General features: G+C 41.0%; 1 protein-coding gene across 1 annotated transcript in view; it reads left to right on the top strand.

Moving 5' to 3' along the window:
• Positions 1 to 16,552, top strand: part of SLC6A3 (solute carrier family 6 member 3) — a 63,434-nt gene that overhangs the window by 32,718 nt on the left and 14,164 nt on the right. Inside the window, exons 9-12 of the mRNA XM_069960257.1 lie at positions 1,302 to 1,414; positions 5,761 to 5,889; positions 10,510 to 10,609; positions 11,537 to 11,637. Of these exons, the coding sequence (XP_069816358.1) occupies positions 1,302 to 1,414; positions 5,761 to 5,889; positions 10,510 to 10,609; positions 11,537 to 11,637 (443 nt within the window). The remainder of the gene's footprint in view (positions 1 to 1,301; positions 1,415 to 5,760; positions 5,890 to 10,509; positions 10,610 to 11,536; positions 11,638 to 16,552) is intronic.

The following is a 16,552-nucleotide window of genomic DNA, read 5'->3' as shown; positions in this document are numbered from 1 at the left end:
ACCATGTAAGCGATTACAGTGCAGTTACATCCAGTGACTCACAGGTGACGTCTTCTCTGATTGGAGTTGCTTACTTTTCCTTTTCTCTTGGCTATTATGAACACTTCTCCCAGCCATGACTCATCTCTGCAGAATCTGTCAAAATTTTAGGCTTCTATGTCATGCAGTATCCTCTGTGCCCTATATACTATGTAGGTTCCTTTCTGTGCATTTATATAGTTGTTAGGCATCCTGATGTTACCTCATATAGTAGTTAGGCCCCTATGTGCCACCATATTACAATTAGGTCCTATCAATGTCCCTATATAGTAGTTATGCCCAACCCCCCCATCCTTCCTTACATCCATATACCAGTTACCAGTTAGGCAGCGGTGTGCCTGCGGTGTGGTGTGGCTCTGGCCCTGGCGGCTTGGTCCTGCGACAGTGGGATCGCTGGACCACTGGGCTGCTCCCCCCTGTGGGTACTGGCTTTGCGGTGGTGGTGATCACCGGCGAACGCTGCACCATGGCTAGAGTAGGGACTTGATCAAATTATATGGTAACTTCTGATGTTGGTTTTTATTGTAGCTTTACAAGCTTTAGTATCAAATATGGGTGCGATGTGCAGCCATTTCTGTGTTCTCCAGGCTTGTGCATATTGTAGTTAAGCATCTCTGAGTAGATAGTATCCCCATCTTAGGCATCCCCATCTAGGTAACCCCCCTGGCTAATTAATACCCCCACCCTCCTGAAAACATCCCCCTTTGTAATTTAAAAAATAAAAAATACTTCGCCTGAAGCAGTCCATCATACACTGGGGCCACTTCCCTCCCTGCTCTGTGACCTGACGTGGCACTGCCTGCACGGTAAGGCGCCTTCCCCAGGCTAGTTCACAACAACACTGTACAGCAGACAGGTAAAGAGCAGTGAATACTGTGTAGTGATCTGCTTATGGGGAGGGACTGTAGCCCTGCAGCTGGCGCTGGCAGCTGAAAACTTCTGTCAGTGGTGCTGGCAGGCTGACAGGACTTATCAGCTGTTGGCACTGCCTGCATGGCTGGGGCCCCTCCTCCTAGCCATATCACAATTCTGTACAGTTACGGTCATGGGTGGCCAGGTGGGGTTGCCGTACCAGAAGCAGGGTGCCCTGGAACTCACTGACTGGCTGTACTCTGTTACCGGACCCAGGACAGTCAGTCAGTGTGCATGCATCTGGGGGTTCTGGGCTGTGGGTCCTCCAGTGGGCAAGTCCAACACTGTGTGAGTGTTCCTTGAATTACAACTAATTACCTGATGATTGTTATTATTTTGTTGTCCTTTAGGGCCAGGATTGATATTTATCATTTACCCTGAAGCTATAGCTACTCTGCCACTTTCCTCTGTGTGGGCAGTTATATTCTTTATAATGCTTCTTACACTTGGAATTGACAGTGCTGTAAGTAAAAATTCTAATTGTTATCAATATTATGTAATCTGCATGTATTGGGTTACCTGTTTCTTTTTCAGTCTTAGGCGATATTGTAGAAAAACAAATATGACAGAACAGACATTAAGTGCTGGTCCATAGATCTTTTTATTTTGCCTAGCTTTCTCTAATAATAATAATAATGATAATAATAATAATTGCACAATAATAATATATGTGCACATTCATTTTAATGGACCAAAATTAGTCCATTTTGAAGCATATACTGTTATTTTGTGAGACACAGGCAGCCATGGTTTTGAGTGCTGCTAACCAGTATATGTTTTGTAATGGGCAGACAATAGTATCTAGTAGACTATGTTCAATCCACTGAAATTACTTTGGTAGTGTGCTGACAAACATAAGACACGTTGTAATGTGAAATTGGCCTCAACAGACATTCCTGGTCCCCAGTGCATGTTGTCTAATTCTGCTTATCGCTCTGCTTAGCTAGCAAACTTTTGTCAAATATATTAATGTCCCATAAAATGTAAAACTTTTTTCAGTAGTCACATAATCTAGATAATGCACACAATGATATCCCGTCACAAGTTTAATAAATACAGCAAAGTCCTGGTACAGGAATAGTAAGTCCAATTATGTGACATTACAAGAATAATACAGATATGTTATAATTAGAGAGGAGCAAGCACGCTCTTTGAGCACACTATTCACTCAAGTGTCAGGGCACTCAAAAGTACTTGGTGTTGTTAGGCAGGTGCGTGATTAGCTTAAAAAACACACCCAACAGTCCTTTTCAGGACTAGAGGTCTCTCAGTGTAAGAGAAAAAAATGCATATTCCAGACAATTTACAAGTATTATAGGTGCCGTATGCCATGGTAGCTATGCGTTGTTGTGGCCGCTGTGTGGGTTTAGGCTCACTTGAGCACTTGTCACGGTGGCCAGGAATGGTGTTGGAACCCACCCCCAGACAAATGGGCACTGCGCTTGAGGTTTGAGGATAACCCAAGGGTGAACAGGTGTAAAGATGCAACAAAAATAGACTAGAATCCAATAGTGTCGGATTCCCGCCCTAGTAGGGTAGTACAAGGTCCCAGGACTCTGTACTAAGTTGAGCAGACTTTCTGAGCCTTCCCAGAATAGCCGTGCGTTACAGTAGGATTCTTCAGCTTGGTGCACGCTATCTGTCCTACTGGGATCAGTACCTAACTGCAGGGTTACTGCTCTGTGTCTTGTTGAAGGTATCACTGGCATGGACAAGGTTTTCTTTAGAGAATGTCACTCCCTTCTAAGGCCCCAGCACTGCAAGCTAGCTATAGTCACTGACATAGAAGAAATCTCTCTTTTGGTCCTTACAAGGGTCCTAGCCTAAGTTAGGCCCTTGCTTCGCTGCAGTAGGAACTATGCTCTCTGTTTCTCCACTTCCACTGACTCAACAAGAGTTCCTATCAGGAACTAGCTCCTTTTTATAGGGGTGCCTTAGCTAGTGTATCATTGATGGGCTGTGTGTGAACAAGCAAGCTGAGAAGTAAAAGGAAGAAAGTGAGGAAAAAGAGCCTGCACCTGTAATAGGATAAAAATACAACTTGACAAACAATCAGTTAACCCATGAGACCTTCAGCTGTGCTTGACATAATACATAGAATAAATACATGTTGGCACTGGATGGTGGCAAAGGCTGTAAGGCAGATACACAAAGACAGTGAGCCATGGCTGTCCCTGCCCACTGTCCCTGCGTACTTGCCACGGACAGCCCTAGGCGGTTGCGGACAACCACAAAGGCGGTCTCTGCTCTGTAACAAGTAAAAACACAAAACAAAGGATAGACTTACACAATAAGTCGGGGTCAACAGTTCGGGTCGGGAATGGTGGGCAACAAAGGTACAAAATCGTCAGGCAAAAGGGTCAAAAGTCAAGCAGAAAGGCAGGCGGCAGATAGAGAAGTCAAAGAACGAGCAAAAAGGTCAGGAGAACTAAAAGTCACAGCAAGAATAAGCCTAGCAGGAACACTAATAGCCAGCACTGTCTACTTGGCTGACAAACTATTTATGGAAGATCTGAAACTCAGTCCAGCAGCTGATTGGACCTGCCACTGATCCTCCACACAGCTCACCTGCACAGCAGCAGGTTAAACCTCAAGCTGCCAAGGCATAACAAGCAAGACGGGTGGGGCTGAACAAACCTAAAATAAACCTGTGTTCAGACAGGGTTCTGAAACTGCCCCCACTCAGCGACTTCTCAGTCGCACAACCTAAACCGAGGAATGCCAACGCTCAGTTCTGACAATACAGCAGTGACACATAGTGGGGGAAAACACTTAACACACTCTCCTTCATTCCCTTCTGAGTGAACCTGAGAGTTACTTTGCTCAGGTGTGTAAGAACTTAGTGGCACACTCCCCCACTTCAAAAGCCATCCATAGTGTAACACCTAAGGCAAAGTCATGAAAGAAGGTGAGCACAGCATGGGTTGCTTTAATAAGGCAATCTGGAAACATGTATAAGTACATATAATTAAAAAAGTTATATAAATATGAAATATGATATAAAATTTAAAGCGCAGAAGAAAATAATTAAATTGTCTATAGTGCAATAACTCTTGGAACAGAAACTGGATGCATTAGTCCTTATACACCCTGAGTGGTGTTATGATGCATCAGTCCATACACATCACAAACAGTAGCGAGGAAGAGCAAGACGTCTCCTTCCTCACAAGAAAGAGGGGAAAGTGGTAAAGGCAATATGGTCAGGGGCAGGCGGCAAGCAAGGGAGGTCAAAAAGATTCAAAGCAGAAATCAGGAGAAGCAAAGAAACAGAACCACAAGCAGGCAGAGACTAAGTCAATAACCGGCAATGAGCACACAGACTGGGGTTAGTAATATAGGAGGCCAGGGTTCTGGTCCAGAAGGTGATTGGAGAGACCAGCTGTCAATCACTGAGGCAAAGGCAGGTTAACTGTTACATGACCAGAGGAAACTTAGCAGAACAGACACGGGTAGGGCAGGGAAAACAATTAGCAGACCAGAAGGAATAAGACACAGTTCAGACTGGCACAAACAAAGGCAAACAAAACACAGAATAAATGGAAGATTATGGCCAAAAGGGCAATCTCTGTCGTACCTTACGCACCGAGGACTGCGCCAAAATGCATTCATAACAATAGCATATGACATACAGTATATCTTCCACACTGATAAGTGATTCTGTACTGGAATCCTTCCAGGAACTGTTCTTAGGTCCCTCGTCTGATTGTAAAGAAATGGTTCAGGAATCATCGGAGGACATCATGTGCAGATGTGGTGCTCCACTGGTGTGGGGGACGACCGGTCACTTGCCAGATGGTGAAGTGTGACTCCACTACAGTACTGGTTGGTCGGGGAATAGCTCAGCCAGGTGTTGTTGTGATGCCAGTGCCAGTTGAGCACACAGGTATGATGGCACATCTGCTTTTATTTTAGTAAGGCTTGCTATACCTTTCCCCTGTGGTCAGTAACCTGCCGGGCTGTTTGGTGGTCCCTTGGACCATTATCACGGTGGTCTGGAGTAGAGTTGCGGCCTACCCGGACTATCGGCACCGCCACCTACAGAAAGGGGAGATGATGTCTAGACTAAGACTTCCCTTGTCCTCTAACAGGGAGCCTGGCATAAGCGAGGGCCCTGTAAGGATCGTTCTGGCTTGAGTACTTCCTGTACAGAAACCAGAGGAAGACTCACTAAAGGTGTGGCTACACTTCCTCTCCCCATGTGACAACTTTCTACAGCATATGTAATAAGTGCTTTGGATCGCAGTTTTACCAGGGTCATTGATTAAATTTCAAATAAATTTTCAAATTCAATTTGTTTTGTATTTCAACTCTGATTTCTGAAGTATACCCTGGGTTGCCAAAGCTCCCAGACCCCAGACCTACCTTATCATAGATACTTGTTATAGGACTGAAAATGTCAAAATTCCAGGGTCTCTTTCAAAATTCCACAGGTACCCCGGAATTAGAAAATTGTATTTCAAAAAACCTATCACTCAGAGAAATATAACTAATATATCACTAATAGCACTGGCTTCATCAGCGTTTCAATGCTTCAATGGTGTGTAAACAGATTTTGAGTTTTTACCCACTTTGGTATTTTACAATACAAATAAAGGCTTGCATGACTTACTACATCAAGAGAGACAATGTGCAGTCCACATCGGTTTGTAGGCAAAGTTATATACTTTTTATACTGATTTTTAGTTAAAAAATTGAAAGATGGCAAACTCTTCAGATGTACAATACATTATGTGACCTAGCAAAGATAAAAACTTTGTATATTTCTGTATACTCATTTTACTTACTCCATTGTTTCCTTTTATATTACAGATGGGTGGAATGGAGTCGGTAATAACAGGAATCATTGATGAATTCAAGTTCCTGCATAGACATCGAGAGCTATTTACACTTTTCATTGTCCTCTGTACATTTTTCATATCGCTCTCCTGTGTAACCAATGTAAGTTATTTTCACTACAGAATTTTTTTTAGCTTCTAGAATCTCCTAGAAATTTACAAAACACCATCTTACATCCTTTTAAAATCATAGTGCAGTAGTTCCATATAGGTTTATCATTTCATGGGATCTTAAAGGCATTATTAAACTTAAGTCACATATAAAAGAGATATTGACCTCGGCACTCCCACTAGTCTGAACTGGACCTTAGGATCGGTGTATCAGCGGAGGTGCTCTCCCAAACAGACAGTCAGTGACGATTAAAGATTGTACTCACAAGGGAACAGCGGAGGCACTCGGCGGTATTCGCAAAATACAAATTTCTTTTATTCCTTCATGTGGCAACAAACATTAGTAGCGGATGAACAATAGGCAACAGCTGTTTCGCACGTCACAGCGTGTTTCGTCACAGCCCTAACGTCATCACGTCTTACCATCTTTTTATACAAAAGTGATACATACTAAAATACATATTTAAAAAGACACAACATACATACATATATTATCTGCATATCAGCAGTACTAGAAAGACGTAAAAATCAAAGCACAGAGCAATATAAGGAGATGAACATATATACATCCAAACTGGAAGAGAATCACCAACATGTACCGTGAATCCCTAGGCGATCATTCAGACCTAGGGGGCCCAGTGCCTCCATCCTCAGGTTAGGTCTGTTTCCTTTCATAACAATTTAGTATCACGGTTACCACCTTCCAGTGTTGTTTTCACCTGCATTAAACCCATAAAACATAAATCAGAGGCATTCCCTTCATGGACAGTATGCATATGAGCAATTAAACGAGGACAACCTTTTCCTGTTCGTAAAGATCAAATGTGTTCCGAGAAGCGTATATACATAGGTCTTATTGTTTTGCCTAAATAATAAAAGCCGCATGTACAGATTAACGCATACACCACATATGAAGTGCGACAAGTAATAAAACTTTCTACTTCCCATGAATGACCTCCCAAATTCACATATTGTACATCATTTAACTGCGCACAATATTGACATTGATGGCATTTAAAATTACCTTTATTGTTTTTACCTTTTCCTAACCAAGTGATTCTCCTCTCTTGTACATCTCTATCTCTAAACCTACCTCATACTATTTCGTCCCTTAAATTACGGCACCTTCGGAAAGCTACCAATGGGCGTTGAACAGTAACCATCAGACAGTGTGGTATCCCCTTTTAATAAATTCCAATGTTTGTAAATAGCTGATCTTATAACTGTATCCATTAGAGTGTGTCTAAATGTTAAAACAAATCTAGATGCATTTTTTTGTTTATCTCGGATCTGCCTTAATAAGGTGGCACGTGTGAGATTACGGGCTTTAGTTCATGCTGTATAAATGATCTCCAAGGGGTAACCTCGTTCTAACAAACGTAAGGTAAGTGCTTCTGCTTGTGACTCAAATAATTCATCAGCATTATTGATGCGGCATAGCCCTATAAATTGGCCATACGTTACCGCATGCTTGGTGTGAATGGGGTGATAACTCTCGTAGTTAAGCAACATATTTGTTGATGTGGGCTTACTAAAGCTGCTGATCTGTAACTTTTTTTGGGTGGTGATAAACAACAATTTTATTATTGTCTTTTACATTTATTCAGCTACAACAATTACAACCATACCAAATTTATATAGCATTTGTTTAAGTTTAAAGTAAACCTTTTAAGCCTAGGGCAGCATAACATAGATACAGTTATGCTTGTTTTAGAGGTCTGTCCCAGATGGTGTAGCATGCAGTAGTTACCATGTACCAGTGCATAAAAACAAGGCAGCCCAGCTCACTGCACCTGCAAGCAATCACTCCTCCTTCCAGTGCACGGAAGTGCGAGCTTCACAAAGTAGATCAACAGAAAAGAGGTTCCAGCACTTGGGACGTGCAAACTCATTCTTTATTGAAGCAAAGCGATACAGTAAAAACCTGAAGGCTCTGACGTGTTTTGATCCGTTAGGATCTTAGTCATAGCATTAGGATCTTAGTTATAGCATGAGCTATGCTCCAATAAAGAATGAGTTTGGTCGCCCCAAATGCTGGAACCTCTTTTCTGTTTTTCAAGCGCATAAGAAAGCACCTGTTAATCATTGGCAGGTGGTCAGGGTTCGTCTCAACGGATGCATCTCTGGTGGGGAGCAGCTGCACTTTAGGAATAAGTGTTTTGGAACTACTGTATGCTCTAGCTTCAGGAATAGGCTACTGGAAACAGTCTGTCTGTCCCTATGTTATGCTCAAAATGTTTCCTTTAACCCCTGAAGGATACAGGCAATTATGGCCTTCAGGATGTAGACGCATTTTTTAAATCTTTCTCCCTTGTATTACCCTTGTAATGCTGTAACATATTCAAGGGATTCTGAGATTGCTTTTTTGTGATATACTATTCTTTATATTAGTTATACATTTTGGCTTATGCATTTAATGATTATTTGTGAATTAAAAAATTAGTGAAAATATGGAAAAATAATTAGTTTCAGAAATGTTAAATTTCCTGCTTGCAAGAAAGTCCCTATACTTTATACCTTCCTCCCCCCTCTGTATTTGGCCCATGTTCCCCTTTGTCCTCCCATATTCAATGTACCTTACTGAGCATCTTTTTACCACCCTCTGCTCCCCTGCAGCTTGTGTTGGGCAGGTAGTGGCTGAGCATAAGCCTGCAAAATTAAGCTCTTATTTCTTAAGTCTTATTTCTTAGGTAGGCATTACTTTCAGACTATGTATTTTGTATGTATTTTCAATGGTATACTGTATTTATTACCCTGAATCTGCAGTTTTTAGATATGTCCAATGTGTGGCCATATTACACTCCTGGCCTTGCACACATGCCTCAGAAATTGAGTAACCTGTGGATTTGGGGGCCCTTCTTTTTATTAGGTTATTTTTAAAATTTTAGGTCAGACATGGGAAGAAACATCCTCCAAAATACATCATTTTGGAAGTACAGCCCTCAAGGGTTTTATTTAGTGACCCTTTGACTTCCACAGATGTTTTATAGAATAAGAATTAAGACATTAAGACAGAAATTATAATTGTTAACACTGGGACACTGACAAGACAGGCAGACAAGACAAGAACAGTGAGCCCGCCCACTGTCCCTGCCTACTTGCCACAAGATTGAAGACTGTGGGCAACCACAGTGCCAGTCCCTGCACTGAAATAGGTGGAAAACAAGTACCAGGACAGACAAAAAAACACAATGCAATCAAAGTCTACAGTCCAGCGGGCAGCAAAGTACAAAGCGACAGGCAAAAGTAAGGTCAAGATACAGGAACAAGGTTCAGGGTAGGCAGCAAACAAGGATAGTCAGATCAGAGAAATTCAAAGGTCAAACACAGAGAGAGATTTAATACAAAGCTGAGCAAGAGTTACAGAACTACAATAATCAGCAAGGATTGCTGGAGCTCACCACTATTTATGGAGGATCAGTATATGTCTCCTTGACTTAAGAAAGGGGTCCCCTGTACCCTGAAGCGCGCTGTCCCTTGTGACAAATAAATGTGTTTTTAGTAGTACCTGCTTTGGACTTTGTCCTATATCTACTATTGTCCAGCGCCTGTAAAGGTTTCATCTACATCCACCGCTGCCAACTGCGGGGACTCAACACCCCACCACTCTGCAAAAATTTGTTATGCAATTTCTCCAAACACAGCAGTGCCCCATATAGCCTGCTGGTTTGGGCACACAGCAGAGCTCGGAAAGGAATAAGGTTTATTTTACATATTTAACACAGATTTTGCTGGACCGTTTTTGAGCACATTTGTAGTGCACCCCATGGTACCTGTACAGTGGAAAGCCCTTATGGCTATATTCCCACTACGGGATCATAGCGGGCAAAGTTGGAAGTCTGTTAATATTGACGGACACAAATAATCATGGCCTTTTCTCACTATGATCCTGTAGTGGGAATATAGCCTAGGATATAGATATAATATTTTGGAAGCTACATCCCACAGTTGTATGAAGAAACTTTTTAGCATAAGGACCATAAAGGCATAAGAAAAATGGGAGGGGGAGTTGTGGAACCATTGTCCCTGGAGGAACCAGCAGACTATTTACACGTGAAAAAAAATCCCTTGTGATGGGAAGTGGTTCAAGGGGTTATCCAGTGTTAGAAAGATATGGCCACTTTCTTCCAATCTCTCCAGTTTGGGTGAGGTTGGGTGCAACTCAGTTCCATTAAAGTGAATAGAGCAAACATCACCTGAACTGGAGACATGCTTTCTCTAAGATAGTGGCCATGTTTTTCTAATGCTGGATAACCCCTTTGTCTGGTGGAGTATGGTAAAGAATGGTTACCTATTAATGGATAGAAAGAGAGGAGAATTTTTTTTTTGTCAGGGATCAGTAAACTATAATGCATTATTGGAAAATCAATTTTAGTAGTGTTTAGGTTTATTTATCAGTTCACATCTGGCATCCTCTAGTTTGTAGTATCAAAATGAACCTGTCCTTGTTAAATAAAATAGCACGTGGTATTTAAAGTGTCACTGTCATTATAGAAAACCTTTCATATGTCAAAAATTCTGATCAGTCCGGTTCTGGGCATCCACTTTGCATTGTGAACTACCAAAATGACAGTTATTGAGAATATATGCTGTTCTTTTTCTTTTATTGCAGGGTGGAATTTATGTTTTTACACTTCTTGACCATTTTGCAGCAGGCACCTCAATTTTATTTGGAGTACTCATTGAAGCTATTGGAATTGCATGGTTTTATGGTAAGAACTTATTGTTTTTAACTGAAGATTTACAAGATTTAATTTTATTTTTTTAATACGTCAAAAATGTAGTGCTAAACAAAACCATAGTATATCATTGTATCTTACTTAATATACCCTCTTTAAAATCTCCAGTATCATAGCCAGCTTTCCATCTTACACCTTTTTGGCATATTTATAGAATATGCAGTACATTTCTAATAGGTATTGGTTCAACCTCTAGATATTCACTATTGGGAGAACAATGGTCAATACGCGGACCACTTCTTATCCCCATTAATTGATAGCTGCTTATGTCAATAACGTCTATTCAACCAATAGGTTCAGTGAAGGTAAGGGACAAACAGGCAATTATGTCATACCCTTTGGCCATAAGCTATATGTGATTCAGAGACACTAGAATATAGATGACAGACAGAATCAAACCATTCATAATAGATGACGGTCAGTGCTCAGCTTCCCTCCTAGCCTGCACAATGACCTCTGCACAGGTCACAGGGCATGCCTAAAAACTCTACCATAGAAGTGAATAGGGTTCCCTTTACTCTGTTCTGCCTATTTGCACGAGGTTTGATGTAAAGCATATAAAAGATGTTAAAAGAAGCTCAGGCAAAATGGCTAGTCCCATTTATAATGTACTAAAATGAAAAAAAAAAATACAATCGGGAAATAGATTAGAAAGGAAACATGTTTTACAATCTGGCTCGAATCAGTAAAAACATGAATAAATGAATTAGTGATATTCTATTTAAATATGTGCCTTATAGCTGAACCAAATGTATTAATTGTTCAACAGAGGAAGAATATGAGACTGACAGTTTTTAAACCTACATTTTATGTTATGTTTGCACCTAGAATGAGGCTGGTTTCTCAAGTCATCTTTTGTAAAGTTTACTTATACTGCATGCATGTGTATATTTTCAACAGGAGTTAATCGGTTCAGTGATGACATAAAAGAAATGATTGGTAAGAGACCGGGATTGTACTGGAGACTTTGTTGGAAGTTCGTCAGCCCTTGTTTCCTCCTGGTAAGATTTACCTGAAGTTAGTAATGTTGATATATTTATTCATCTGCTTTTACCAAATAAAACCCTAAGCTTGGGTGTTCAACCCCTTAAGGAATGAGCGCATTTTCTTTTTTTGCACTTTTGTTTCTTCTACCTCTTGTTTAAAAAGCTATAGTGCTTTTATTGTTTTAACCTATAGACCAATATGAGGTTTTATTTTTTGAGACATCAATTGTACTTTATAATGATATGCTTAATTTTGGTTTGGTTAAATTTAGTTTCATTTTTATGCTGTTTGCCATGTAGTAAAACCGACATGTTATCTGTCAGCAATTTTGAATATTTTGAAGTTTTTTTTTGAAGGTTTTTATGCTTATGTTTGCTGTTCAAGATCAGGAATGTGATTTTTTAATAGTCCGGGTGATTCCGCACAGGACAGTACTAATTATGTTTGGTAGGCCACTGGCACTGAAGAACAGGCACCGGTGGCCTGGAGATGGGTGCCCGCCGCTGGGGCAGGCTGTCAGAGGTATTCTCTGTAGAAGAGAGAAGCAATAGCATCAGCAGGTGAATACTATGGTTGGCTGTGCATATGGAGGTTAGGTGGCGGGCTGGTGATGGGTGCCAGGAGGTCAGGCAGGTTGGTGGCTGTCCGGGGCATTGGGAGGGTAGGAGGTGGGCTGGTGATAGATGATGGGAGGTTGGGTAGGCCGGCAGAGAGAAGCAGCAGCGGGTGAATGCTAGGGCTGGCAGCTGCCAGGTGAAGGTTGGGGAGGAAAGCCGGCGCTGAAGCACGGGTGCCGGTGGTCTGAAGAGGAGTCCCCACAGCTGCTGCAGCTTACCCGTCAGCCACAGCATTTACCCACTGCCAAATCTCCTCGCCACAGGGAACACCAGTTAACCTTGCTGCTTAAGCACCTCAATAACTGTCAGCCGTTTTTCTTTAGGGACCACATGCTTGTCCAATTATAGTGAACTACTGAAATAATTCTAACAGAGCAAATGGGGAGGGCAGAGCTAGCAGCCACATCTAGTCCTCTAGCTAGTTATACATTGATGGCCTAAGGCAAATTTGTGATTTTCTAGTTATAAATTTGTGTTATTGAGTTAAGGAGTCTACTTGGTTTTCTCATGTATCATTTCTTTAATGTTCTGTACTTATTATTTTTGAATAGATGTTTGTTTAAAATTATGCCACTTTTTACTAAACCTCATTTTTTGTAATTAAAAAAATTATGTATTGTTCTTCTAATGCATAATAGTTTATTTTGACCCATCATTACCGTGATAATTTTTTGAATGTAATTAATTTTGAATGGACTCCCAAAATACATATATAAATGATCCCATTTGTACTGCAGCCTTGAAGCTTGCTTTATTCTGCTTATTCCGCTACAAATCTACCAAGTTACTTATTTGAAAGGGTTCCCTGACAATAAAATCCCGGCAATACATGTTAAATATACTGCGGCACCATCACATGTAAAATGAAACATTACATGGTGCACATTTAAATCAATGTGCTGTCTATGTAATGCAGATCAGGACAGAGGGGACCCCTCCTCAGTTAGCTTACAATTACATAATAGGGTATTGGAAAATAGTTTTTCTAAGCTGAATAACCCCCCTTAAATGTATTTAAATCCTGCCTGAGAGCAGACTCTACACATGGATTGCCGATCTGATAGGACGGAGGTAAGGAGCTTACCCCCGCCTGTCGGCACAAGCGATTGGGATCACTCAGTAACAGATGCTTGTTCTGTCACTGAGTTCCTTAAACGCAGTGATCACTATAGATCGCGGCGGTTAAGGGCTTAATAAGACGCAGATGCAGGATCGCAGCTGTCTCTTATTACCTCTTGCCCCGGACACACTGGACCGCTCTCACTGCAGCGATCCCACACACATCAGTAACCCAGTCAGTGCAGGAACGTATATATACATTCCTACTGCACGGGGTATGTGCAGTAGGAACGTATATATACATGTTACTGACGTGAAGGGGTTAAAGGGCAATAGCTCTTGCATTTTTCACCTACAAACCTACATGAGCCCATCTTTTTTGTGACACCTACTATATTTTGCAATGACAGACGTAATTATTCCATAAAATATGCTATGACATTGAAAAAAAAACTCACAAAACAACAATTTGTTTTAATTGTTGGGGGTTTCATGTTTACGCCATTTGCCCTATGGTAAAACTGATATTTTATCTATGTTCCTCAAGTCAGTACGATACCTTATTTTATCTGACTGCTTTTAAAAAATGAAAACCTTTTTTTTTAAAAAAAACTAAATGTGTTTAGGATTGCTCTATTACCATCCTCCATAACGCTTCAAGAGATATAGCCATGGAGGAATTGCAGCAGTGCCATCCACTCCTAGGCAGGTGGCTCATTACATCAACATTTTTTCCTACACGTACATTAAAAAATATTGATGTAATACGCGGGCTGGGAATGGATCACAATCCCTCCACGGCTATATGTTCTGATCAGAGCAGGCTTCAGCAGTAAGACCCGCTGTGATCAGTAACTTTTGACATGTCTGATAACATGTCAAAAGGTATTTGTAGTGACAGGTACGTTTTAAGGATCAAGCCAATTTTCATTTTCTCTTGTCACATTTTTTTAATTCTCCCATTTTTTTAATGCGATGTGACAGGGAGGCAATCAGCTGATGGCACTGCAGAGGTGTTATTGAAGCCGCGGTTGCTTTGATAGCGGTCTTCAGCTCGTCTGCATTGTTAGGTCTGGTGTCTCTCATTTTCCTCTTGATAATACCCCATAATTTCTCTATAGGGTTAAGGTCTGGCGAGCTTGCTGGCCAATCAAGCACAGTGATACTGTGGTTATTAAACCAGGTATTGGTACTTTTGGCAGTGTGGACAGGTGCCACTGCTGGAAAATTAAAAGTCCATCGCCAGAAAAGCTTGTCGGCTGAGGGATGCGTGACATGCTCTAATATTTCTTGGTAGTTGGCTGCACTGACTTTGGTGTTGATATAACACAGTGGACCTATCCCAGCAGATGACATGGCTCCCCAAACCATCACTGATTGTGGAAAGTTCACACTAGACCTCAAGCAGCTTGGATCGTGTGCCTCTCCACTCTTCCTCCAGACTCTGGGGCCTTGATTTCCAAATGAAATGCAAAATTTACTTTTATCTGAAAACAACAACTTAGACCACTGAGCAACAATCCTGTTCTTTTTCTGCTTGGCCCAGGTAAGACGCTTCTGGTGTTGTCTATTGGTCAGGAGTAGCTTGACATGTGGGATGCAACACTTGTAGCCCATGTCTTGGATACATCTGGGTGTGGTGGCTCTTGAAGCACTGACTCCAGCAGCAGTCCACTCCTTGTAAATATCTCCCAAATTTTTGAATGGCCTTTTCTTAACAATTTTATCAAGACTGCGGTTCTCCTGGTTGCTTGTGCGCCTTTTTCTACCACACTTTTTCTTCCACTCAACTTTCCATTAATATGCTTTGATACAGCACCCTGACAGAGTCAGACTGTATGAGAAGATCAGGGAGCAGACTGCACAGAGGTAAGCAGCATACCTCCGTCAGTCAGGGAAATCAATCGGGAACCCTGCAGTCACACTGTGGAGAGGGACCGGAGAACAGCTCCTGTCACTCACACTTAAACGCTATTTAAGGAGAGTGATGGGAGTGTAATTGCTGCGGCCAGTCAATAATGTTGAGGACCCAGTTTCTTATAGCAGACGATCTTTACCCTCTATGAAGTAAGCTCAGCTCCTGAGCTCGCTTTATAGAGCCCCTTAGACTCCATGGTGTTCAAGTAAAGCATAAGACAATTCTGTATGTGTTATGGTAGACACATCAGATTTTTGTGTTTTTCTAGATACATCATTTCAAGCAAGTTCCACACTTAAATGGAGGGGACCACACATGGATTGAGGCCATCCATTTTTTGTGATAAATAATATTTTTTTATTTTACGTATTGTTATAATTACTCTTTTTGTACATATTGGTGTGTCCTAATGCCTCCATCTGGCTATGATTTTTATTTTTATTTTTTTTTTTCAAATTAATTCATAAACATACTTTGACTCTTGTTCATGCTGGCTATAGGTGCGACTTTTCTGCCGTGTTCCTCATTAGTTAGCAGTGTATGTAAGCAGTGTAGCCTCGTATTGGTAGCCCCCATGGGTGATGAACCTAGGTGCCTGAATGTGCTTCTGTTTTTGTAATTTTTACATGTTTTGTTTCAGGGTTCTTATCACTTGACTTCTGGTAGCATTCTGGCACTTTTCCATGATAATTGCTGTGCCACTTTTGTCAGTTACCTGACAGAAGCAAATGTTGGTTGGTTGGTTTGTGTGTCTGTCTGTCAATGGTCATAGCTGTGTGTGTATATGTTTGTGTGTATATATATATATATAAATATATATATATATATATATATATATATATATAGATATATATATTAGAGCACCTAAGCAATACGTTTTCTGTTGTTATTCTATTTAGTTGGTATTTGAGCACAACAGTGATGTACAGGTTTGAATTTATACAGCATTAGAACAGCTGTGATTTATATGCTGTTTTATCCAAAGAAAAAAAAGTATAAAGACCAAAACACTCACCAGTCCAGAAGAAGTTTATGGAAAGAGGTAATAAAGTGCTAAAGGCAACAATTGTTTCAATATGTTCACCTACTATAGCTTCTACAGAGCTGAACTTGGAACTATGTGAACAGTAAAACAAGTGTTGCCTGTAGCACCTTATTACCTATTCCAATAAATTACTTTTGGACTGGTGAGTGCCCCAGTCTTTATATTTGTTTACCTTTAATATGTGCGGTTACCACTGAGCACTGCCTTGCCAGATTACAAAGAGCATTTAGAGTGGGAAGATGCACACTGGTATGGAGAGTGAAGGACTTGTTGTCGGCTGACATTTCTTT

Source organism: Dendropsophus ebraccatus, chromosome 2 (assembly GCF_027789765.1).
Source record: "Dendropsophus ebraccatus isolate aDenEbr1 chromosome 2, aDenEbr1.pat, whole genome shotgun sequence".
Lineage (NCBI taxonomy): Eukaryota > Metazoa > Chordata > Amphibia > Anura > Hylidae > Dendropsophus > Dendropsophus ebraccatus.
The sequence above is the reverse complement of the archived record's forward strand: the minus strand, read 5'-3'. Positions and strand labels throughout refer to the sequence as shown.